The sequence below is a fragment of the Glycine max genome, chromosome 5 (assembly GCF_000004515.6).
Source record: "Glycine max cultivar Williams 82 chromosome 5, Glycine_max_v4.0, whole genome shotgun sequence".
Lineage (NCBI taxonomy): Eukaryota > Viridiplantae > Streptophyta > Magnoliopsida > Fabales > Fabaceae > Glycine > Glycine max.
In genome coordinates, this window is record NC_038241.2 from 35,964,212 (window position 1) to 35,990,248 (window position 26,037).

General features: G+C 35.6%; 2 protein-coding genes and 1 pseudogene across 2 annotated transcripts; all 3 read right to left on the bottom strand.

The window, feature by feature from the left end:
• Window positions 1–2,409: 2,409 nt before the first annotated feature.
• Window positions 2,410–5,828, bottom strand: LOC100781895 (probable receptor-like protein kinase At1g11050; annotated as a pseudogene).
• Window positions 5,829–7,004: 1,176 nt separating this feature from the next.
• LOC100814706 (putative transferase At1g60990, chloroplastic) lies at window positions 7,005–16,901 on the bottom strand. The gene is made up of 12 exons (XM_003524960.5): window positions 16,569–16,901; window positions 11,790–11,891; window positions 10,904–10,937; window positions 10,733–10,806; window positions 10,539–10,604; window positions 10,368–10,432; window positions 10,135–10,222; window positions 9,995–10,060; window positions 9,114–9,279; window positions 8,286–8,369; window positions 8,075–8,202; window positions 7,005–7,765 (listed from the first exon to the last, which is right to left on the bottom strand). The coding sequence occupies exons 1-12, from the start codon at window positions 16,788–16,790 to the stop codon at window positions 7,589–7,591; spliced, it is 1,272 nt and encodes a 423-aa protein (XP_003525008.1). The 5' UTR covers window positions 16,791–16,901; the 3' UTR covers window positions 7,005–7,588.
• An 825-nt stretch (window positions 16,902–17,726) lies between these two features.
• LOC100815227 (kinetochore protein NUF2 homolog) lies at window positions 17,727–25,594 on the bottom strand. The gene is made up of 11 exons (XM_003524961.5): window positions 25,356–25,594; window positions 25,047–25,265; window positions 24,877–24,970; window positions 24,615–24,794; window positions 24,179–24,268; window positions 23,757–23,864; window positions 23,023–23,076; window positions 19,043–19,157; window positions 18,575–18,732; window positions 18,399–18,494; window positions 17,727–18,125 (listed from the first exon to the last, which is right to left on the bottom strand). The coding sequence occupies exons 1-11, from the start codon at window positions 25,523–25,525 to the stop codon at window positions 18,024–18,026; spliced, it is 1,386 nt and encodes a 461-aa protein (XP_003525009.1). The 5' UTR covers window positions 25,526–25,594; the 3' UTR covers window positions 17,727–18,023.
• Between the last annotated feature and the right edge of the window lie 443 nt (window positions 25,595–26,037).

Sequence of the window (26,037 nt, forward strand, 5' to 3'; positions counted from 1 at the left end):
ATAAGAATTTTAACTTATAAATAAGTTTCAATTGAACTTTTTTTCATCTGAGCGACAATAAAAAGTTCTTCATGTTAGTTGAGTGTCTGATTTTTTAATGGATTACCCCACAATAATACCTACGAAATTCTCTTAATTTTACTAAGTGACCATTTCAGAACATAAATTTGTATTCGAAGATCCATAACCATATGGATAAACTTACATTAATCCATCAATTTGGGAATCAATTTGATTTCTTAAGATATATTGAAAAATAATTTTTGGAATTAATAATATCATCACGTTGGTAAGTTATTGTCTCACCAATTAGCTAATCAAATGCAAGTCTCTCCTCATATATTTACCTTTTGCTCCTCGGTCTATGGGGTATTAGTGCTCCTTTCGAGTTATTGTTCCCCATTAGATTCTATTAAGTATAAGAAATTGATTAAAATTTTACTTTAATTTTGATATATTTTTATTTTAAAGGTTTTTATATTATCAACTAAAAAAATATTCTAAAATATGATTTTTTAATAATTACTATAAAAGTTAGACAATTTTATCATATGCAATAGATAAAAGGATAAAAACTTAATAAATTTTCACTGTATTTTAATTATATATATTTTTTTCAAATAATTCAAAAAACATATGAATCATGTCCCTTGAATCTTTATTCTCCATACTATTACATGCTCAACTCATGAGGCTGAACTTTGATTTCAATTGCAAAGACAAGAGAGAGAAAAACATAAGAAAATAAGAAAGAATTTAAATTATGTTTTTGAACTCTCTTAAACCCTTTCGAAATTGATCAAAAGCTTTTTGAAAAACTTTGCCAACCAATGTAAGAATGAAAAAAGGGTTTTGTGAACTAGGGGGATGATTCAAATGCAACAAACCTTTTACAAAGCTTTGTTTTTCAAGAAAAAATGTTTATTTCATATAATAACTCCTTCTTTGGTTTGTCAAAAAAGACAATAAAGATAAGAATAGAAGAAATTTAAACTAAATGATTCATGGAAAAACCTTGAACTAAATTTAATTCTTGATTACTCAATAATTCATTTATAAAAACACTAATAGGTAAGAATTTTAATTTCTTACAAGGTTTAAATATGTTTTAGGTTTTGATAAGTTAGTATTTTTTTTATTTTAACTCATGTAAGTTGACATTTTTTTAATTTTAATTCTTATAATTTTTTTTGTTCATTTTTAATCTTTATAAGTTTTTTTTTTTAATTTTAATTCCTTTGAGACTCTAATTTTTTTCATTATAGTACCCATAAGTTTGTTTTACAATAATTAAAATTAAAAAAACACAAATTTACAAGGATCAAGAATGAGCATAACATCTCCTGAGGACAAATTAAAAGAATATAAACTTACAAAGGATTAAAATTTAAAAAAAATACAAGGATAAAAAATTATAATAAAAAAAAACATAAACTTACCGAGAACAAAAACATCCTTACAATTCAAATATTCTTTTTAACTGTCTCATCAAGCACTTAACTCTAGTATTCTTCAAAGGTCTCTTTAGGCTTGGCTCACCAAGTGTTTTAAGAAAAATGAAACTGAGTAGTCATCATCGCAATATTGAAATAAATACACAAACTGATAGCTTCAATCTCTCAACTATAGATTTACAACAAATGCGGAGAGAAAATAAGAGAGTTTGCAAAAGAGTGTTGAATACAATTTTTCAAGTAGTTCGCTACCTTCATCCGTGCAAACTTTTCGATATTTACAACATTCATGCTTGATAGACGTCGAGGGAAAATTTAGTCTAAAGCGCTTCAGTTTTAATCTGAATATTACATGCTTGATATTTACATCATTCATCCATTGTGCTAGGACTGCAGACTGAAAAAGATGCTTTATAGCACAACTTTCCATTCCTATGATTGACATTTCCAAAAGTCCAACTTGTCTCATCTTTTCTTTTAGTGTTAGGTGTCGAGCCCTAGACAATTTCTCTCTTTTAAGTCTTGTTTTATATGCCAATTTGTCTCTATTTGGTATGACAAATGACACTCTCAATACTTCAATTCTTCAAGATGGTCTTAGGACGATACTCTTATAAGAGAATGTTTGTGTATGGTCTAAAGATGAAAAACTTGTAGGATGATATTAGCATTTCGTCAAATAATAGTGTAAATATGTCTCCTGCACATTCAAGATAAAAATATCAGTATTTTAAATGTATCTATTCATCAAATTGTATTGCTTGTTAATTATTAAAACCATAGGGCATATTGGAAGTTCAAACTAACTGATTCTTACAACAACCTTGAACTACATTCAAGGAGTTGATTGTTGGATTTGGTTGGAGGATTCTTCACTGAAATTCACAGTTAAATCTACATATTCGGCATTACATAGATTGCATAGTGGAAGCGAGGAGCTGGACATTTTCAAAAGTTTGTGGAATATCAAAATCCCGCCCAAGGAGACATGTTTTCTATGGAGGTTATTTCATAACAGACTACCAACTAAGGTAAACCTCAATAGAAGAAATATTCAAGTGCAGGAAATAACTTATCATGCCCTTTCTGCCAAGGGTCAGAAGAAATACATCACATTTGTTTTTCTCATGTAAAGCATCGCACCTTATTTGGAAGAGATGGTTCAATCTTTTTGGCCTTAGCTCTGTTCTCCGACAATCTCCGAAGGATCACTTTTGGCAAAATGCCTATGCACTGCAGGACAACATCAAATTCTGGTGGCCAGTTGGATGTGCTGCAATTGTATGGAAGATCTGGCAGCTAAGAAATGCCATTGATTTTTGAGGATAAAATGTTTGATTTGGTGCTATTGTGGCAGCAGATGATGTTCTTCATTTGGTCGTGGTTAAAGGCTTATCGAAAGGACTTTGCGGTTTTGTTCCAGCAGTGGCATATGGATCCTGCTCTGGGTCTGTTACATGGATGATGTTATCTGATGATCCTATCATGTAATAGCATGCGGCAGTTTTAGTAAACTAAAAACATATGCATTTCACGAGTGACTGCATAAAAGTTTTGTATCTTCTTATATGCATTTCACGAGTGTACACAAGCACCATAAGATCTTAAGATCTAATGTCACCATGGAGTGAAAAACACGAGTAGCCACACAACACACTCATAAGACTTGGAATCCTATCCTTGACATTTATTATAAGGTTGATCCTAGAACTTCTACTCTTATACAAGAATAAAATTATTTTTTCACTATTCTTGAACTGTATATATTTTTGAAGGGAGGAAAAATTATTTTTATTTGTTAGATTTTTATTCGATTTTTACAGGTTTTAATAGATTCGATCAATTTTAGTAGCTCAACTAACATTTACAAATAAAAAATTATAACTGCATATCCATAGAGCTGTACCTTGGTCTAACTCTTTTCTTTAATTCCCTTAATCTCCTCCAGGCAAATATCTGTCATACATATCCCACAAGCAAAACATTTCAGCAAGAGGTGCACTCTTGTCTCAAATGGCATGGCCCTTGGTATCTTGTACTTCACATCCTCCAGCTTCTCCCTCATGAATGATCCACATGTTCTTGTCCAACTCATCAAGAATGGATTATGAAACATTTAACTTTTCATGAGCTCACAAATCCTCATCCTGAGCTCATCCCAGAGCAATCACCACTGTACAACACATAGTGCCCATGAGTCAATGGCCTATCTGGAATTGGTGGGACCTCAATATCCCCTTCTAACATCTTCAAAGCATTCAAAATTGTTGGCCTTGAAGCAACCATTACATGAGAACAAAGAATTCCAACCAGCAAAAACCTCTCCATTATGTTTCTAGCACAATTTTCATCTCCTAACATAGAAGCATCCAAAGCCTCTCCTATGTTTCCAGATTTCATCAATGACCAAACCCAATCTGTGATCTAGAAAACTGGTGTTCCTGATGGAGACATCTCAAGGGCTTTTCTTCCACACATTATCTCAAGAATAACCACACCAAAGCTATAGACATCACTCTTCTCAGTTAGCTGACCATAAAATGCATATTCAGGTGCCACATATCCGTGAGTTCCAGCTACTTTAGTATTTAGATGAGACATACTTTCACTGCTCCGTTTGGCTAGCCCAAAATCTCCAACTCTTCCCCTCATATCAGCATCAAGTAGTATATTGGTGGCTTTGATATCTCTGTGAAAAACTGCAGGTTGAACTCCAAAGTGCAAATAAACCAAAGCATTTGCCACATCCAAGATTATGCTTTTCCTTTGAGGCCAAGTAAGGGACTTCTTTGTATTTTGGTTGTCTAATTTGGTTGGAAAGAGATGGTCTTCAAGGCTACCATTTGGCATATATTCATGAACTAGATACCTTCTGTACTCAAAATTGTGGTTCTCATCCTCCTCATCAACCACACAACACCCTTTTAATGGCACCAGATTACGGTGCTTCAAGTTGCTAACAATCTCCACCTCGCTTTAGAACAAAGCGTCTCCTTGAGAATCTGATTCTTCAAGCCTTTTCACTGCAACCATTGAGCCATCAGGTAGAATGCCCTTGTAAACCAACCCAAACCCACCTCTTCCAATGAAGTTCTGAGGTGAAAAATTGTTGGTGGCCATCAAAAGGTCCTCAAATTCAAACCAAGTTAACACTGCATTTGGCCTCAGCCTTAGGCTGAAGCTTTGTTCCTGTAGATCAGCATAGGCTAGCAAATTTTCAACACTTCTTCTCTTGGTGCACCAAAAACAAAATCCTAATCCTAACAACATGATTACCAGGAATGTAAGTGAAGCAACAATTAACCCTAGCACAAGAGCACGATGGCCATCCCTTGAATCAACTTGTGAATTAAGCATCAAAATTAAAATGCAAGATATAACACCTATGCTTGCAGGGCCAAGCTCATTGACAACTCCAGCCAAGTAAAGTTTTGTGAAGTAAAAGCAATCTAGGGAATGTGAATCGTTACCATCAATAGAAAGAAACCTCTGCTGAACCTTGTCCCCCTCAGCCACACACTTTCTGCATTGGTTAGGATCAGCGAGGTCTGGTCCACAGGCATTGTTGAGCTGCGCTGTAGGACCAAGCCTGGTGTGCCAATCTTCTATATTTTGAATGTGAGCACAGATGTTTGGAGTGATGACAAATTGAAATGGATCAAAGCATGAGGAGACAAGGTTGTTGGGAAGTGAGAGAAATGTGAGGTTGGATTGGAAGTGTTGAAGACAAGAGATGGAGGTAGGGAGGTTAGGGAGCTGGAAAAGAGAGTTTTTCTTGAGGTTTTGTGCAAGTGTTATTCCAAAGAGGGATAGAAGAGTTTGGCAACAAGGACTTGTTCTTGTTTGGTATTGTGATGCCAAGGGTTGGAAGTTTTGGCAGGAAGAGCTGTTCCAAGGGACTGTTTGCACATAATTCATGGCCACTGGGCATGTTCAATTGTTGTTAGGGGAAATGGTGGGAGAGGGAGATGGAGAAGGTGCTGCTGAGCATGGATTTGATGCCACCATAAAGATCAGAAGAATCACAAAATTGGACTCCATAATATTTATGAGTTTGGTAAAGTTGGAAAATTTCTTTTTTATTAATCTAACATTTTGTGGCATAACTCACTTATATGTTGCTGTTAGGAACAATATGAAACAAACAAGACCAAGTTGGTGCCTAAAACCAAAAGGAGTTATGACAAATTCTCAGGCACAAAGAGAAAAGAGAAATGCAGGAAGTATTTTCGAGATCAACAAACCAAAGGATAAGATGTGAGAAGGCTTTATTTTGGCTTTAAGCAGTGGAGAAGCCAAGGGGGGCATGGTTTTACTGTGAAAAAGAAAAGGTGTCAAGAAAATTTCTAATAATGTTAGGTGAGATGTAATTATTGATTCATATTACAAGTTTTAATTGGACCGAGAGTCAAGTCCTTCTTTTAATAAGCACTCAAATTACATCATTTTTTTTTATCATACTCTATGTGTCTTGAAGCATGCTAAATTTTATTCTTGTGTGTGTATAATAAAGTAAATCATTCAAAAAAATTCTTATAAACTATATAGAAACATAAAAAGATGTTCATTTTTAAGTTAAAACTAACCTTTCAAAAAGAAGAAAAAAATAAATTATATTGATATAACTTATATTAATTATTACATTAATTACAATTTTTTATTAATTTTTATTGATTCAAACATTAAATTATATTTATATATTATCTTGATATTATAAAATAAAATAAAAATTAATCAAATTATTCATATATATATATGAATGAGGTATTTAATAATTTTAAATAAATATAATTTTTTGTATGTATAATTTTTGAAATTTTTAATTCAGTAATTTTCATATCAAATTATTCAATTAAAAAATATTGAATAGTATAGGAAAAGATGTTTTCCGCATGCAGTTTTCAACCAAGACACAGCACGTGAAAGATCCCTTAGATTTGTCAAACATGACATGAAGAACCCATGGATTGGATATACACAACAACCCCCTTCGTTCTTTACTTCTGTATTTTTTAGGGAGAAAGTCAGCATTTCACCGCTGTCGTGCTTCATATATGCATCTACTAGTTTATTAATATAAAATGTTGTTCATAACCATAAAAAGAGAAAAGAAAAAGAAAAAAAGGTTGTTCATAAATTAACAAGTCGCAGTTCACTGCTAATGTGTTTAATGTGTCTCTGAATGGAATTGAAGTTCATCGAACCGAGTAGTTGAAAAGTTAATCTTCCTTTTTCAACATATAAAACATTAAAACTAAAGAGTTAAGAATCAAGTTTTTTTTAATGTCTCTTTCGGCGTCTTTTCAATTAAATTCTAAAAGCTCGTTAAGAAATTTAAAAATAAAGAACCTTTACTGAGATATAAATTTGTCATAAAGAAATATTTTATAGAATAATAAATATTTAATTGAAGAAATATAGAAGAGAACAACGACAAAAAATAATGAAATTAATTTCATTCTATAAAACTATTGTCGTGATAGCAAAGTTAATTTAGTTAACAAATAATTGTTTATCGCTCGTTTATAACAACCGACTTGGGTCCACATGTGACTTCTAAAATTGGTATTCAGGCAAGCAAGCAAGCTTGTCAACCCAAATTGATATTCTTAATTAATTCAAGGTTTTGGCTAAGAATAACGTAGCAAAATTTTGTATTCTAATTCTACAAGATAACATTCCAATTTCTAAAGAATGAAGAGAAGCAGGTTGGAGACAAGGAACAAACTGCGTGTCAAAGGGCTGCTGCTGTAGTCTTAATTGGCCAAATTGGGAAAATTAGCCAAATTGGCGAAACGAAACACCGTTGGTTTAGAAGACATGGTCACAAATTGGGAAAGTTATTGAGACTCCTATGTTGAATGGACTCAGGCTGCTTCATTCTAATTCTTCTGGTAGGACTGTAGAAAGGTCATTCGAGAGTACCCTGGAAAAGGAGGCAGCCTCCAAGAAGATAAGAACAGAAGCAAAAGATGTATTCTTATCCAAGATTGGTGCTATTCACCACAGATGTACTAATTCGCCACAAACATGATAAAGATAACAAAAACACCTTCACTAACAGTTTAACTAATTTACTAGTATTATGCATCTGCTTCTTCAACAACACCAATAAGCGCCACCACACAGGAAGCTCAACTACCAGATGGTGGACGCTGCTGCAAAAGAAAAGGTACTTCCACCACTGTTCCCTTGATGTTGTCACCGACAATTACAGTGTCTCCTTCCGAAGCAGCTCGCCTCTTGATGTAACCTAATCCAAAGTGTTCAGATTGCTTCCTTCCAGATGTGTAGCTGGTTAACTTTCCAACCTGCAAAACTTGCAAAAACCATCAATTTTCTTCCAACTCATTCAAGGAGAATGTTAGGATTACAGAACGCAACCCAACATCACAAGCACTAGGCTACTGACTCAGGGAAGGGAACCACTATTAGTTATCCATTTTTTTTACAAGATGGTTCTCCAGAGAAACATTGTAACTGGAGTTTTCACCACGTACCTGTCATCTGTAGTTTCAACTGGAAATTATGCTGTGCAAATTTCCATCTTCATCTTTAACAAATACATAAGGATTGAAGAAAAAAATAGTGAACATTTTTCAAAAGAAATTATATAGCACCTTTTTCCCATCAACTGTAATAATGCTGCCAGGTTCTGCAGCAGCAGAAAGATGAAATCCCCATAACCTCTGCTTGATTCCATCATATGTTATGAGCCTAGATATAGTCTCCTGACCTTTGTAACAACCTGAAAAATTCATAATCAGAGTAATTACTCAGCAAGTTTCAACTTTTATGCAGATGAGTAGTGGCAAAAGAACAGTTACACACCCTTGTTTAGAGAAACCGAGTTCCATAGACAGGCCTCCAGGACATTGAATTCATTTGTAAGCTCCATTCCGGGAGTGGGCCTTCCTAAGAAATCAAGTTATGATCAAAATTAGATAAAAGAATCATAGGGCGTGAAACTATATACACACACAAAAAAAGAAAAAATTACTCACACTTCAAAAAAATTCCCAGTTTCATTATCCAATAGAATATACCATTCAACCCAAAGACAAATATTAAATGCTTACAAATCTTCTAGTAGCTATTAAAACCAGTCATTCATTTTTTGGTTTTACACAAATATCCTCCATAGGAAGAAATTTGCTAGACACACGATCAAACACAAAAAGAAAACCTCTCCCAATAGGGACTGAAACTGTAGTTCACCACATTATGGGGGACTATCTTCCACTACTTCCAACCCTCATTGGTAATACTAGCTATTCTTAACAAGAAGGAAATTGCGCACTCCACAATTGACATCTAACTGCAATTGTATTCTTTCTTGCACCAAAAGTCAGCAAGGGCTTGAAGCATTTTTTACATACACCGGAAGAATTAAGTTGAAAATAACATGATGAGAATTCAAGTAATGTCATAATTCCTAATTCCAGTGTGCAACTGTGCAACCTCAATTTTCATCAGCGGAAAATCGGATCTTGGGGAAAAAGAACAAAGATTTATTTATGCCAGTATCATTAGTCTCCAAGACTACTACTAAATTACAACAGAAACAATATGCAGGAAATAAGTTAGTATGCTATATTATTCAACAGTAGAAACCAAAGCAGACATCAAAATATGCACACAATCTAAACAATTCAGTACCTCGAATAATCCGTAATTTATTCCATGCATTAGAACCCATTGGGATTGCTCCTTGACTAAGAATAGCTTTCCAAATGGATGCAGCAGCGGCTGGAGACATCAATAATGAAAAACCATCTTCCGAAATGATGTTTCCAACCCCTATAGTTATAGGCTGCTTATCAACCTACAAATTACAATACAAATATATTTGAGAGAATTTGTTCACGATAATAACAAAAGACTATGCAGGTCTTTAAGCTTTCAACAAAAGGGATAAACAATTGAAAAAAAAAATTACTAGGTTTTGGTATTGCAGTTGAAAGTTTACTACTTTGGAAGTAACACATATACACAAGAGAAAATGCTAACAATACACTCTCAAGCACACTCTTTTTAATACACTCTCTACTCTTGGCTAAAATTTAATGAAAATCACAAAAATTGTGTAGGTCCACTCCTTATTTAATGAAGTTCATTCGTAATTTTCTAGTTTTCCATAAATTTTAAACAATAAGAGAGATGTTGTTAGCACTCCTCTTCAACACATTCTAAATTTTGAAGTTATGTAAAAGATGCAACCACAATCCATGGGAACTTGTTGCCAAAAACAAAAGTTGCAATTACAAAAATATATGCTCATCAAACAACCAAAATATGCATTTGTGACAGCAAGAAAGTGATCCGTGAGAAACAAATACATGAAGCTTAAAAATAGCAAATAAGACATGATTGATCATGTAAGTTGTTTTTGGACAAAATAAATAAATAAAGCCATAAACTCATGCAGTCATCATCAAACACACAGGACCAGTTGTATCTTGTAGAGAGAAACAGGTGATGAGAAAGACAACTGGTAATTAGTACACATACTTCACAAAAGCCAGTTTCATCCAGCTTACATTAAAATGTAGATGTGTGCCATATGGTTTTCCAACAAGATCACCAAGGTTCAAGTTCTCCATCACCTGCCCATTCATTATACTGAAAATTACCAACTCTGTCATTCTCGACACAAAATAGGTATAATAATGTAACTTACTTGGCCACTTTTGGGTCCCACCAAAACAAAAAAACTGGTTTGCTTAGTTATGTCTTGAATCTCTACCTTATCAGCAAAAAATATGTACCTTAAAATCATTACATGTAAAAGATTTAGTTCATGTATTTGATAATATTCATCAGGAAAGACAACTATTTGGTTTCTCTCTTTATCCTTTTAGTTTTACTTTTGTTGGTAAATCCTTACATAACAACTAACAAGAAATTACCTACTTGTTCAGCATTTCAGTAATGGTTGTACAGGTCTCTGGTGAAACCACTAATGTTATCGCATTTTTCTATCAAAAACCAACAAGAGAAAGTGGTCAGCTACATGATAATTAATTATATTGTAGAAAAGACAAACAAATGAATTTTGTGAGAAGGATAAGAAAAGAAAATCACCATGAGCCATGCATGTGCGATATCTATCGTTCGAGCTGTTGGTGTTACAAAAACAGTGTCACATCCCTAAGGATTTCAGTTAGAGATCCAATTACTTAATCCTGTATTATAATATGAAATATAAAAAAGAAATTGACAAGAACTTGCCAATAACACATAATGCAGAAACAATGCTACTTTCTTTCAATACATACTTGTCCTTCGTGTAGAGATTCGAAGTTTGCAGTACTCTGGTTGTGAAGGAACTGAATGCGATCTTCTCCACTGACTTTGTTTCAGGTGAGCCAAAACATTTGCACGTAAAATTAAGAAAACATTGAAATATGTCAAGGACCAACTCTTAATAGCCTAAGAAAAGCAAGTACCTCTTATCCGACCAAAGTGTGAAAGATCCACAACCTATGCCATTAGATGTCATAAAGAATTAATTTAAGCAAACAACTAAATCCTACATTATCTAACAATATATTAATATACCTGTATAAATTGGTAAGCATGCAATTATAAGACTTCAAATTTGTATTAGCTTTTACAAAACTTGAAAGCAGGCTATTACATAATATTTTGTAGAAACTAGAATTACAATTCAATAATCTACAACCTTGAGCTAATCCAAGCCCACAAAAGTACAAAGTCAGAAATTGAAATAAAAAATAGTTTAGTGTGTTTAAGAGTCTACTTCAGTACTCCGTCTGAAAAAGAGAGTACTGTAATACTTCTATTTTTTTTAATTACAGACTGAATAAAAGAAGTTCGAGCGTAAGTAATAGAAGTTACAGGTTGAAAAATTATAGTCTGTAATTTTTATGAGTTTGTAACTTTTATAACTCAAACCAATAAATTTTATAAGATCGTAACTTCTATTACTCAATGTGTAACATTTGACATAAAGTCTTCAATTTCAAAAAATAATACAAAGCCTGTATCTTTTACCACTTAATTGTAGCATATGATATAAAGTTTACTGCAATTTCAAAAAAAAAAGAAAGTACATCACTCCTTTTTTTAGATGGAGCACCAAAGTAAACGAGAATTAAGAGCCAATGAAATAAGCAGTGAAGATTTACCATATTTTGTTTGGCCTATATCACAAAGCATCTCTAGAACCATAAATAAATCAATTCAAAGAAGTAAATAATTAGAATATGCATTGATTCTTGTGGTTTATATTGTTTCTACCAAATGAAGTTGTTCAAACAGAGCGAATGAGAAGCTACAGGCGTAAAAAAACACATTAAATAAATTACATACCACAACCCCATTGTCCACAGCAGCCAGTGCTTCATCATCATTATGAAATGTCTCAATGATCCCTTCACCAGAAATCTCTCCGCCTGCAGTTTTGACAGTATCCTGCAATGAGCAAAATTAATAATTTGGCAATCAAAAAATTGCACTTAGCCACCTGATTTCTCTTCTCCCGAGCAATATCATAAGAGTATTCCAAAAAACAAGAGTTATAATATATTTTTAGTCCTTACATGGTACACTCATTTTAATTTGGTTCTTATATGACATAAACTTTCAATTCAGTCACTACACATATCCTTTAAATTTAGTAATCACTGTCTGCTGTTGATATGATATTGTCTGTCGGAGGTATAACACAATGAAGTGTAGAACCAAATAAAAAATGTAGGGATCAGAAATACTATATTTTTTTGTAGTGACAATCATTTTCAACTCAATTCCTAGGCAAACTTCATCATAACTCCATACCAGTCTCAGTATGAAGTGGCAAAAAACAGCAAGAACAACATTGAAATATATTATACAAATAGAGACTAGATTGAAAGCCTTTTACAATTAGGAACCTTGTAAAAGCAAAATTATCTGTTTTTTCTTTTAAAAAAATTGTAAAATCGAGTTCACTACTGCCATAAGTTATCAATCCCAAATAACAGTGCATAGTGGCTAATTCCAAAATTGCTATAGCAGCATGGCCACTATTCTGAATTTTTTTACAGTTTATACAATATATATCCATATAAATTCTCAAAACTGATAAAAAAAATTACTCAAAATTCATGACATTCATAGTTAACAATAAATATTCATAGGAGTCTTAAACAAAACATACAAGAAAATACCAACAAAAGTCATGGTAATTAACCACTATCCACTAACCAGGCAGTTTAAGCCTCTGAGGTTTGAAGTAACTAAATTGTCTAAACGTATTCAAAATATAAGTTTTCTAGATATGAATTATCAATCATCATCTTCTAAATATGCAACATCTCCTCAGTCTTGTTTGATGCCTAGTGCATGTTGAAGTCTCACCCACACCAGCTAAATATGCAACATCTCCCCCAATCAAGTCGTTGTTACAATCAAAATCCAAATCATCTTCAGCATCCTCACCATCTCCTCATTTCTCTCACTAATCATTGTAATATTGACGTACATGCTCAAAAGTACTCCAATTACGCTCAAATCCCCATGAACTACAAGTTAAGCTCAGTACCTTTTTTTTTTTGGAAGGCAAAAGATATATATATTATTAATAATAGAAAAACTAGTACCAGAGGTACTAGAGATAGATACAAAGCACCAGAGTGCTGCCCTCCAAAAAACCCATCCTAAACCATGAGATTAAGGAAACCCATCAAATCTATCCAAAGAACTTCGAAATATTGGAAGACCAGTGGGTGAAGCTAGTATTGAAATCTTTATCTTTAGCCTTGAACCAGGACCAAAGAAGGTAAATGGCATGATCCATGACTTTATAGGGGTCGAACGGGCTTCCTTGGAAAATCAGATTGTTTCTATGGTGCCAAATAGAACTAGTCAAGGCAATCCACCAACCACCCCTAATATCCTGATTTACAGGATCCCCAAAGCCTTCACAGAATTGAGTAAAGTGGCACTTTGGATGACTTGGCAGGGGGCCTACTACCCGGATCCATCTCATGGATTCCCACCATAAACCTTTTGTCAAATTACAATTGAAGAAAAGGTGAGCCACATCCTCCAGAGCAGTACCACACAAAGGACAGTTTTGGTCCTGGATATTAATGTCTCTTCTTAGGAGATTTTCCTTGGTGGGGAGTCTATTTTTAAGGAGTCTCCAACAGAAAACTGTTGCCCGAGGGGGAATTTTCAATTTCCAGATTTGCTTATATATCTTCCCATCTGTGTTTGCTGTATTGAGGTTAGTGCAGACATTGTAAGCTGATTTAGTAGTGTAGTGACCATGGGGTTCAGCTAACCACACCATAGAGTCTTTACTATTCCTCTGAATAGGAATGGAGCTTATTTCCTCCATGAACTGCACAGCTATATCATTTTCATGATCGAAAAGATTTCTCCTCCACCTGAGGTCCCACTCCCAACTATCATTAATGAAGTTGCCCATGCTTGAGATGAAGGAGCTTTGCTGTCTACTAATCCGAAAAAGCTGATTATACTTTTGCTCAAGAGTGTAATCTGCCCCAAGCCACCTATCTGTCCAAAATTTGATACTTTCCCCACTCCCAACCTTCCAAGTCATATTCTGACTGAAAATATTAGGATCCGACTGCTGGTAAATCTTTCTAATATCCCTCCACCAGTGAGAATGGCCCCTCTTGTTAGACTGAAGCTGGAACTCTGACCAATCCCCATATTTAGATTTTAGGACTCTGACCCAGAGTTGCTGCTGACCAGAGGCAAAGGCCCAAATCCACCTTCCCATTAGAGCTGTGTTAAGCTCAGTACCTTAATGGCATGCTTTTGAAGATTTGGAGTATGGAATCCAAAGTTCCTCCACAAGTCAGCTGTAATGTGTGCAACACCTTATTTATTAGGGCCACTAACTTAAATGAATTGTTATGAAATTAAATTTTAAAATAAAAAGAAATGCAGTTTTGCACTTACCAGGAGCTACTGTAGTCCTTTGCCTTATTGCCACTTTAAACCCAAAGAGGCCTTCTTCCCTCTTATACATAGACAACTCGCTTAAAATCTTATCTACAAGTTCGTTATTTTCACTAAGCCTCTCAATGCACCTATAAAGTCCTTCCATCACTACAGGATCAAGATCAAGTCTTAGATTTTTGTAGAAGAACTTGGGTTTTAGAAAATGACCTGCTGCATGCAATGGATGATTGAGTTGACATTTCCATCTTCTATCAATGATTGCAAATATTTCTTTGTACTTTTCTTCGTTCCCTTGAAAGAACTTTGAATTGTCTCCTTGGCTCTATCCATTGCTTTATAAGGGTAACCCATTGCAGGCTTTTTCTCATTATTAAATAGCCTAAGCACATGCACAATAGGCCGCATAGCCTTAAGGATGTAAACAGCATCATTCCAAAATGAAGGCATAAGAACAATGTCAGCTGCCCTCTTCACCTCACAGCCTTTAGCAATATTAGTTTTCATCCATTCATCCAAAGTGAACATTCTTCTAAGATTATTTTTCTGATTATGCAGCCTCTGCAAAGTAAGAAATGAAGTAACAAACCTTGTCACTCCATGTCTAACCAATTCCATCTTGTTTGTGAACTTTCTCATCATCTTCAAAGCCAATGCGTGGTCGTAGGTAAAACTAAAAAGATAGATGCCTCTTTGTACTGCCTTTTTAACTTCAGCCATCTTCCCAATGTCCTTTAGCATCAAGTCTACGCAATGGGAAGCACATGGAGTCCAAAACAAAATGCTCCCTCTTGATTTCTAAATTTTCCCCAAGACCAAAATAAATAAACTTAAAATGAGTAACAAACTAACAATTAACAATTAAAATTGTGAAATTAATTAATAATAATTCTTACAAGCTAACATGAAATTACTTCAATTGTTCATGATCACTTGCACCACATTTTTTTCTCCAATATCCTCAACAAAACTATCCAAGAGCTCAAATAGTCACACCTGAGTCACCTCAGTCTTCATGCACCTAGAAGCATCAACGCTCCTCACAAACATTAATCCCCCTTGGACAATCAACCAAAAAATTAATCAAGGTTCTATTCATTCTATCTGTCAATGCATCTAACATAACTGAACATCCATACACTGCTCGTTCTTCTTCATGACTCTTAAGCAATCCCTTTGTGTATTCCAACTCCTTTTTAAGGACTGGACCTCTAAACACATGGCAGCTTGGAACCTTTAGGTAAGGACCATAATTTCCAATAGCCTCAATCATCAACTTGAAACTTTCCGATCTCACAACATTAAAAGGAATCCCATTTGTAACCAAGAATCGTACTACAGATTGAACAACTCTTGCTCTAGCTTTCCTGTCAGAAGCACCATTGGTTACAAACTTTGGCATTTCGGTCGCAGCAGGTAAAGAGACCTCACCTGCGGTTAGAGGCCTTGTCCCTCTTTAGAGATTCGAAATTTCCAACATATCTTCCGTCTCATGTTGCAACTCATTCCCAGCAGGTAAAGAGACCTCACCTGTTGTTAGATTCCTTTTCCCTCTTCAGAGATTCGAAATTTCCCGCATTTCTTCCAAGTCACGGTCCAGAAACTCATTCCCCGCAGGTATAAAGACCTCACTTGATGTTAGATGTCTTTTTCCTCTTCGGAAATTCCAAATTGCCCACATTCTTCCATGTCACGTTCATGCATCTCATTTCCAGCATGTAAAAAGAACTCACTTGAGGTCCTTTCCCTCTTCGAAGATTCCGAATTGCCCGCATTACTTCCATGTCACGTTGCATGCATCATCTTCCCCTTGTTGAGGGGAAGACGCTGATGCAGACCCTTCCTGTTGCGAGGACGTTGCCATGACTGAGAAGAAACAGGCACGAGTCGCCGAACAGAAGAGAAAAGCTCGCCGAGAAGAGAGGCAAAGCTAGGTCGAGGCTGAAAAACCTTTTTCGCCGGGTTTTATCAGCAACGGTGAAATCCCTAAAATAGCCACAAGAAACCCTAACGTGAGGGCTTTTTCGGAATGTTACGGGTGCGGCACGATAGCGGCGCTACACTCCACGATTCCGGCGACGCTGAATCGCGCGGCGACGGCGCTGTAGCGATGCTATTGAGAAGCGTGGAAAGCAAGAAATAAGTAAGGGAAGTTTACAAGTGCTGGGAAATTACCAGGAAGTCATGGTCGATGGGAGGAGGAGAGAGGTCGAAAGGTGAGGGCTGGGCACCAATTGACCAAGACATTAGCTTTTTCTTCTTCTCCTTCATGAGATGGTGGTGGGACAAAAACGCAGCGTTTCGGGGCAATACAGAGAGACGCCATGTTAATGCTTGGTTTGGAGGATGGTTCAACCAAGTTGCAGCTGCTGCCACCGGCACCACCGTTGTTGTCATTTTGGATTAGATAATGGACGACAGAACAGAGTCTCTCTCTCCCACAAACACTACTCTGTCGGGATTTTTTTCTTCTTGGAACCCGTGCACGGTTGTTTTTAGTATAAAAAAAAGAGCGAGGGAGAAAAAAAAACAATAATATAAAATTTATAAATTTTATAAAATATAAGGTGTCGGGAATGCAGTAACACATTTTATTACTTTTTTTGTGATTTTCTTTTAATTATTATGAGAAAGTACATCCAATTAATACTTGTTCAATGTCATTTATATTACTATGAAAAAAATTCAATTACAGACTAACACTACTAACTTGGTTGATTTTTTAATAATTATTTAAAGAATCATATTAATAATGATTTTTCAATTAATTGATAGTATGAATTTTTTTTTATGTAAATGTATAATTATTAAACTCATCTATTATTAACAAGTTGGCTAAAAAGAAAGAGATTAAGATGTCATGCTAATGCTTGATTTTGAGGAGGGTTCAACCAGGCTGCTAGTGGCACCATTGTTTTCATTTTGGATTAGATAATCAATAATAGGCTTTGTCTCAAACATGTATTCTGCTTTGCACCGTGGACAATCCAATTTTAAAATTAACAAAAAATGAAAAATACAAAACAAAAGTAAGCGCATGAGGTAGAGAAATTTGACGACGGAAGATCCATGTTCCTTGGAGTGTGTACCGTACAAGTGAGAAGAAAAAGAGTAAACAAGAGAGGATAAAGAGAAAATAAGTTAATAAATAAATATTTTAATTGCAAAATTAAAACCTTTACCATGTGAATTGCACAAAAAGGAAGAAAAAAAGTTATGTTTAAACATTTGTTTTTTTAGGAAATAATTGAACATTTAATAATCAATAAAATATATTAAATTCAATTAAATAGAATAAAGAGCAATAAAATAAAAATTAAATAGAATGATACATTACGCATGGCAAATTTTCATTCAATTAGAGGCATATTCACATATAGAGCAAACCATCACAGGAAACAACACATTGATTCAACTATTGGGCTAAGAATGGAAGAAACAGGGTGAACAGAATAGGCACTACACAATTCTGCAGCAAGATGTCGATGTGATTGAGGCATAACCTCTGCAAAAATTCTTCCAGATTTTTCATGCTAACATGTACTCAACTAAACTATGCACTCTAGCTGTGTCAAATAAATAAATAAACACTCTAGTATAATTTGATTTTTGGTAGTAGTCTATACATGATTAAACCGGATCTGAAATGCCAAATCCACCTCCTTTAGTGGCCCCGAGTCTTCTTTGCTCAGATTCAATCACGCGTGCAATCGGATTCGCATAGTTGTGAAACTGTGACAATTCACACCCAAAAATTCAACTATTTCTCTATAACAATAAGCAAAACACGCATCATCATGCAATATTTACAACCAACATTATAACGCTAAGAGCAAGGATTGAAGCAAGTCCATCAAAAAAATTAAACAGTAAACTAAAAGTAGAGTTCAAGCGAAAGTTGTATAGGCCAACTTTAGAAACTTTAATTTCTCCTTCATGGAGGAAGTATGGGTGCAATTTGATTAGATCACACAGGTTTCAAGAATAGGATAAATGGCTATTTACCGCTTCTACTAGCTCTTCACATTTGCGCACTAACAGTGCCACTTTAACTGCTCCAGCTTCTTTTACTGATATAATTTTACTACTTATGGCATCCACCTGTCAATTGCAGATAAGAAATAACAATTTATTCATTCACCACATATAATTGATATATCATGAACCTTAAGAAATGCCACCTCAGATAAAACAGCCTCAACATTTTTCTGCCTTGTTTCTGTAGCAGATCTCTTAGATTCAACATCTGATTTCGTACTACTTAAGTATTTAGTTGCTTCTTCCCACATAATATTGGACTCTTTCTCCAATTGCTTCCTCGATTCTTCCATCTGCTCAACTAAGGAAAAACAAGTCGAAAAAGTTGGAGGTAAAACATGCTAGTAGTAACAAATATTCATGCTTAAAGAGCAGTTCTATGTAGCATGAAAGTTTTCAACAAAAATCATTAAAAAATAATGTGGCGTACAAATGTGCTGGTTTTCAATCACCAAATGCTATTTAAAAGGAAAACAAAATTATTGGACAAAAATCATGCAGGTTACTTGTGAACAGGTTTTACAGAATGTGTTTCGTAAAAATTATCATTACTCATTCTTAAACCATGTAGCCAGAAATGGAGACACAGCAATGCTTGCACAAGAACATACCTTTACTCTGTTTTTCAACCAATTTGGCCTCAAGTGACTTCTCCAATATTTCTTCATCACTAAGTTTAGCCTTCAATGCTTTAAGATCCTTTTCAATAGATTTAGCAGAATTTACCTATAGAAGGCACAACTGACATCAAACAAGGTTTTGAACGGCTATAATCTTTGAAGTAATGTAAAGAAGTGCTTCTTGCACATGAGTGTCAATTGAGAAATTTCACAAGAAAAATGTTGTTTCCATTAATGTTGCAACAACTTCCTCTGCTCCACCGATTTCTAATTTGGACACTGCTCAAGCTAATTTTGTGCAACAGATTTTGGATTAGAATTCTATTTCTAATCAGAGTCAGTCCATAAACTACTCTCAAACTTAAATAAATCTGAAAGTAAATCTGAGAGAGAACTAAATTGAGGTGAAAGAGTATTGTATTCAACCCAAAGAGAAAAGGAGCAATACAGTTTATATAACAGTTACAGATATGTAACTGTCAACTAATTTGAGTGTCAGTCAATTTGCCAAAGATAATTCTGTATATTTTGAATTTCATCCTAATGTTTGCTTGGTGAAATCTCAGGTCTCCAATAAGATACTTCTCAAAGGAAATCTAGGTTCTGATGGACTGTACAAATTTCCCAGTTTGCTGTCAAGTTCTTCATCTACTGTCAAGACAAGCTCTCCTAGGCCTAGTTCTATTTTTCCTAATTCTGTTGTAAATTCTGTCTCTGTAAAATCCATTAATTCAAGCACTTGGCACTCTAGGTTAGGCCATTCTAGTGTTGATGTTCAGAAAATTGTAATGCAACTTTGTAAGATTCCATTTATCAATAAAACTGAGCTCGACTTTTGTTGTTCATGCTGTCTTGGTGAAGCTCACAGATTACACTTTCCCTCTTCTCTCACAACTTATAATCAACCTCTTGAACTAATTTTCAGTGACCTTTGGGGACCAGCTCCCTTTGTTTCCTCTACAGGGTATAGCTATTATGTTACTTTTGTTGATGCGTATACTAGGTATACCTGGATTTTTCTGCTTAAAACAAAGTCTGAAACACTATATGTTTTCAAACAGTTTCAAGCTATGGCTGAAAGGCAATTGAGTCTACCTATTAAAGCTGTCCAAACAGACTGGGGGAGAGTTCAGACCTTTTACTGCCTTTTTACAGCAATTAGGTGTAACTCATAGGGTTATTTGCCCTCACACCCATCATCAAAATGGTGTGGTAGGGAGAAAACATAGACACATAGTTGAGCTTGGTCTCACTCTTTTAGCTCAAGCTCTTCTTCCGCTTACCTATTGGGATCATGCATTCTTAACCAGTGTTTATCTTATCAATAGACTTCCCACCTCTTCCCTTAATTTTGATATACCCTTTGTCAAATTATATAAACAGCAACCTGATTTTCACTTTCTTAGAGCGTTTGGCTGTGCCTGTTTCCTCTCTTAAGACCTTACAACAAAAACAAGTTTCAGTTTAGGTCCCAAGAATGTGCTTTTCTAGGGCATTCACCTGGACACAAAGGATGCAAGTGTCTTTCCTCAGATGGAAGAATTTACATCTCTAAGGATATTGTTTTTAATGAATCTAAATTTCCCTATCCTAACCTATTTTCATCTTCTACTTCTTCACACTCTTCTTTAGAGTCTCATGTTCCAATCACCCCTATCCTAACCTATTTTGTGTCTGTATCTCCCACAAAATTATATAACTCTTCCTCTTTTGCTTCTCCAGCCAGTACCTCACAAATGTCAACTTCTCTTCCTCAAAATTCTCTTTCACTCACAGTCAAGTCAATCTGCCCCCCTCCTTTCAGTTGACACTCAATCAGAGTCTCAATCATCTACTGCTATTCATGTAGATGAGTCTCGATCATATACTACTGTACCTGCAGATTTTTCTGTTCCCAGTTCTGGCATACAGCAACTACCACTCCTTCCCTCTATTCGTCAAAATACTCACCCAATGCAAACCAGATCCAAGTCTGGAATTGTGCAACACAGAATTCATCCTACTCTTCTTCTTGCTCACATGGAACCTAAGTCTACCAAACAAGCCTTGGCTGATCCTACATGGCTAGCTGCCATGAAAGCTGAATATGATGCATTGATTAAGAATGGTACTTGGTCACTTGTTTCTTTGCCTCCTATCAGAGTTCCTATTGGCTGTAAGTGGGTTTTCAGGATTACAAAAATCCAGATGGTTCAGTAAACAAGTACAAGGCCAGATTGGTAGCTAAGGGATTTCATCAGCAATATGGAACAGATTACACTGAGACTTCTCTCCTTGGTTGCCACCTATGGTTGGCCTCTTCAGCAGTTAGATGTGAATGATGCTTTTCTTAATGGCATTCTTGAGGAGGTGTATATGCAGCAACCTCCAGGTTTTGAATCTTCCACTAAATCCAAGGCGTGCAAGCTTCAGAAGGCCATCTATGGTCTCAAACAGGCTCCTAGGGCCAGGTTTGATAAACTAAAGGAGACTCTACTGAAGCTTGAGTTCAAATCCAGCAAGGGTGATCCTTCACTCTTTGTTTACTCCAAGGGATCATCCACAATCTACATGCTGTATATGTTGATGACATCATAATAACAGGGAATAATACTCCTCTATTACAGCAACTCATTTCTAAGCTAAATACAGTATATTCTCTCAAAGACCTTGGATCCTGGGATTACTTCTTAAGGATTGAAGTAAAGCATTTATCAAATGGCTCTATTGCTCTCACTCAGAGCAAATATATTAGAGACTTACTCGCCAGAACCAACATGTCAAATGTCAAACCCATCTCTTCCCCTATGGTAACTGGTTGTAAACTCACTAAGAGTGGTCCTGATCCTCTTTATGATTCTTATATGTATAGGTCAGTTGTAGGAGCACTTCAGTTTGCTACTATAACTAGACCAGAAATAAGTTTCTCTGTAAACAAGGTCTGCCTGCCAATTCATGAAGGAGCCCCTTGAGCATCACTGAGTGGCAGTTAAAAGGATCCTAAGGTATCTAAAAGGCACTCTCTCATGGGGTCTTCATCTAAAACATGCTTCTGCCCCTTTTTCCATCAATGCCTTTTGTGATGCAGATTGGGCCTATGATCCTGATGACAGGAGGCCCACATCCAGTGCTTGTGTTTACTTTGGACCTAATCTAATCTGCTGGTGGCCAAAGAAACAGAAACAGTCAGTTGTGGCTAGGTCCAGCACAGAAGCAGAGTACAAGAGCTTGGCCTTGGTCACTGCAGAGGTGTCTTGGCTTCAGTCGCTTCTAACTGAACTTGCTCTCCCGCACAAGCTTCCTGTCATCCATTGTGACAACACAAGCACTGTATCTCTTGCTCATAATCCGGTTCTTCATGCTCATACCAAACACATGGAGTTAGACTTATTTTTTGTTCAAGAGAAGGTTCTGAACAAGCTGCTCCGAGTGGTTTATGTGCCAGCTATAAGTCAGTATGCTGACATTCTTACCAAGGCTTTATCCCCTAGCAACTTTGAAACTTTCAGGGCCAAGCTCACAATGTGTGATCCTTCAATCCTTCTCGGTCTCACCCACCATGAGCTTGTTGGGGAGGTGGGGGGATTATTAGAGTTTCTTACTCCACTAAGTAAAATGTATTGGTTTTTTACTTAGTGGAAATTGTCAACTGCAATCTGTTAGAAGTTTGAGCTGTAAGTTTCTGTTAGGTGGTTAGAAGTTACTAACTATAGGTTCTGTTGGTCCCTCTATATAAGGAGTTGACAAAGACCTTTGTAACTTGGCTTGATATTTTTCTAATCAATGAAATCAGTTTTACAATTTCTATCAGTCCATAATAGATCTCACATCTCTAACTCTAAGACAGCACTCCAATTATAAGTTCCATCCAGATTTTTAAAAAAAAAAAAGCTTCTTGCCACAGTATACATGGTGAATTGATAATAAAATTTCAATCATTATGATAAACGCCAGAGCAGAGGTCAACTAAGATAAGAAGAGTATGTTAATACCTGTTCTTGTATATCCTGCATCAGCTTGTTGTGTTTTGACATTTTCTTGTACACCTAAGAAAAGATAAAAGATAAAATGATCTACATTCAAGGACAAAACATCATGAATTTATCCATGAGTTATGGCTGTTTACATTGTAGCTTGCCTTCTGAAATAATGAGTAAAAAAATGTCCAGAATATCAGTGCATAAATTATTCAAGTATTGTAGATACGACAGAATGAACCCACAGTATGCATGGCAAATTCCATCAGTCAATCCACATTGGCATTTGATCTTCCAGTCAATATTCAAGGGAAAATTCAGCTTGCATAAGCCCAATCCAGCTTCAGCAACAGCACCAACTAATTGACAACTTAGTTCATACATGTGCCATAAGACTCAGTAGCTCAAGGCTTCACAAAATTTGAATTTATGTTGCAAATTGCAATTGCATCCTAAAGTAAATCTCAATGGAATGTTTGGTTGGAAGAAAACAAAACAGAGTGAAAGTAAATACAAATAACTACATATTTTCTTTTGTTTGATTAGAGAGAGAAAATGAGAAGAAAAGAAGTTCAAAAACAAAAATTCAAAACTTCCATTCCTTCCATTTTCCTTTTAATTCCAATTCAAGATCTCTAATAAAAAATTTGCATATATGTGTGATGATATAAGATCACTTTACCAAGACCAAAAAGGCTAAAATGCAGATAAAGGGGGGATAAAAAAAGACCCAGTCTTTGACAAAATACCTTGGAAAAAACTTCAACAAGGGCAGTCTTCTCATGAAAAGCTTGCATTGCTAATCTTTCAGCATTCCTTGCCTCCTCACGAGCTAATTTCTTTTCCTCTAAAGCCCTCTTCATGGCAAATCAGAGACAAAATTTACATAAGTACTGGCAGAGAAAAATGAGTCAATGTTTTCCATAACTAGTACCAAGTCAAATTGTGGAACTAACAGAAGGAAGATAGTCCAATAATGGCCAATATAATATTCACACAAGCAGATTGTTTGGAGAGAAATGCAAAGTACGCCACATTTTTGTAGCAAAAAACATAAATAAAACCAATTAACTTTGATTATGCCTACAACATAAGAGAAAAATAAACAACATGACTGAATTTGGATGGCTAACGACAAGGGAGAACCAAATAAAAGAGGGGGGAAAAATACCTGTACTTTATCAGGTGATTGACTGATTTTTGAACGTAGATTTGCATTTTCTTGGACATTTTGTACCAATGTAAATTCAGCATTTGAAATCTGGGATACAAAAAGGAATATAGAATGAATAAGAATTAACATAACCCATACATCAAGTAGTCAAATTTTCAGTAGGAAAGGGAATTGATGTTAGTTATTAGACCAAGAAAGGAATCTCAATCTCCAAACTAAAAACAGTGCTAACAACAGTCAGACCATAATGTAATATGCACAAGAATAAAGACCTACTCATCAAAACCAAAGCCATGTCCAGTGTCTACACGAATGAGGAAACACTAATATCCAACAAAATATAATTAATCTGCTTAAAACATAAATTTCCAATTGTCACAAGCAGAAAACAAACACCATGTCAATCCATTATTGGTGAAAGACAATCACTGACCTTCTCATCCGTTTCCCCGGTCTTCTCCTTCAACTTCCTCAAAGTACTTCTCAGAGAACTCTGGTTGCTGTTCAGCACCGCAATCGTTTGCTTGAGCTCTTTAACTTTGGCCTCCACCTCCTCAACAAGAGGCATCTCCCTCTCCTTCGCCTCATTGCATTCCGAAATTTCCGCTTTCAACTAAAATAAAAAAAAACAGACGCTCAGTTAAAACCTCAAAACGAGTTTGACATTGAGATTGAGATGAGATTCCAATACAAACCTGCAAAATCCTATTCTCCTCCAACTCCGTTCGCTGCGCCTCTAGAGCGTTCACTTCCTCCACAATTTCCGAGACGGAGTTCATTCTCGCGTCCCTGAGGTGAAAAAAAAAACGATTAGGTTTTCTCTCAGCGAGTCAATGATTAATCCAAGAGGTTAAAAGAGAGTGACCTATCGAGACAAAAATTGAGAAGAGAGCCAAGGAAGAGGTCGGTTCGGTGAGGATCCGGCATGAGAAGATCGGCGAGGGTGAATTTGCGCGGACACTCGAGTGTCGTGAGAACCTCGTTGATCTGGTTGTAGAGTTTCACGGCGCGAACGGAATCCAGGTGGAAATCAGGGTTTTCAAGATGCTCTAGGGCGTGGAACTCGAGTTGCTCGTTGTCTTCCCTGCGGAAAATGAAAAGAATAAGAATCTGAGCGAGGAATGTAGAATCGAAGAAGGTGCGAAAAGAGAAGAAAATAGAAAGAGAGAGAGACTCGAGGAGAATGTCGAGATGAATGAGGACGCGAGTGTAGAGATCGGAGATGAAATCAGGGTTAGGGTTGGTGAAGTCCTGCTCGGTCACGTTCGCGATCTGCAACTGCGCTAGGATTGTGACTATTTCCGGCCGCCGTAGCCTTGGGTACTCGTAATTCGACTCCGCCATTTTCTTCTTCTCCAAAGTCCAAACGCAACCTCGACTCGAGAGAATTCGGGCTTCGACTCATACGAGACGAGACTATATGTACAACCGCGAAATTGAATTAAATTGAAAACAAAATTAGTCGCCATTTTCCCGCCCAGGCTGATTCAACAAATTCTCCCAAAATTACAAGGAAATTACTAAAATTGGATTATTGTAAAATATATGGGAAATTGTATTGACCTCTTTTAAGCTTTTTTTTAAGAGGTAGAATACCACTTTTTTTATTCTGAATGAATGAGATAAATTAAGATATTGTATGATTCATAAAATTAAGTTTTTATATAAATAAATTTATTTCATTTTATTCATAATAAGATATGTAAGTTAAAATGTAATCAAAGATATTGATGTTAACTTATGATCTTGTTGACTTTGCAAGGGAGTTAGTGACATGATTTGTTAATCTTTGAATTAAAATAAGTCAAGTTACTAGTTAGAGATTTATGTCTTTTTAATTAAATAGGTCGAATAAT

Excerpts from the sequence above, each read along its gene's own strand:
- LOC100815227 (XM_003524961.5), bottom strand. The coding sequence starts at position 25,525 with ATGGCGGAGTCGAATTACGAGTACCCAAGGCTACGGCGGCCGGAAATA. Across the intron at positions 24,971-25,046 it reads CTCAATTTTTGTCTCGATAG|GGACGCGAGAATGAACTCCG; the intron begins GTCACTCTCTTT and ends TTTTCACCTCAG. Across the intron at positions 19,158-23,022 it reads TGCAGGATATACAAGAACAG|GTAAATTCTGCTAAATCTAT; the intron begins GTATTAACATAC and ends TGCCTTCTATAG.
- LOC100814706 (XM_003524960.5), bottom strand. The coding sequence starts at position 16,790 with ATGACAACAACGGTGGTGCCGGTGGCAGCAGCTGCAACTTGGTTGAAC. Across the intron at positions 10,061-10,134 it reads TGGGACCCAAAAGTGGCCAA|GTGATGGAGAACTTGAACCT; the intron begins GTAAGTTACATT and ends ATGAATGGGCAG. Across the intron at positions 8,203-8,285 it reads CTCGGTTTCTCTAAACAAGG|GTTGTTACAAAGGTCAGGAG; the intron begins GTGTGTAACTGT and ends TGAATTTTTCAG.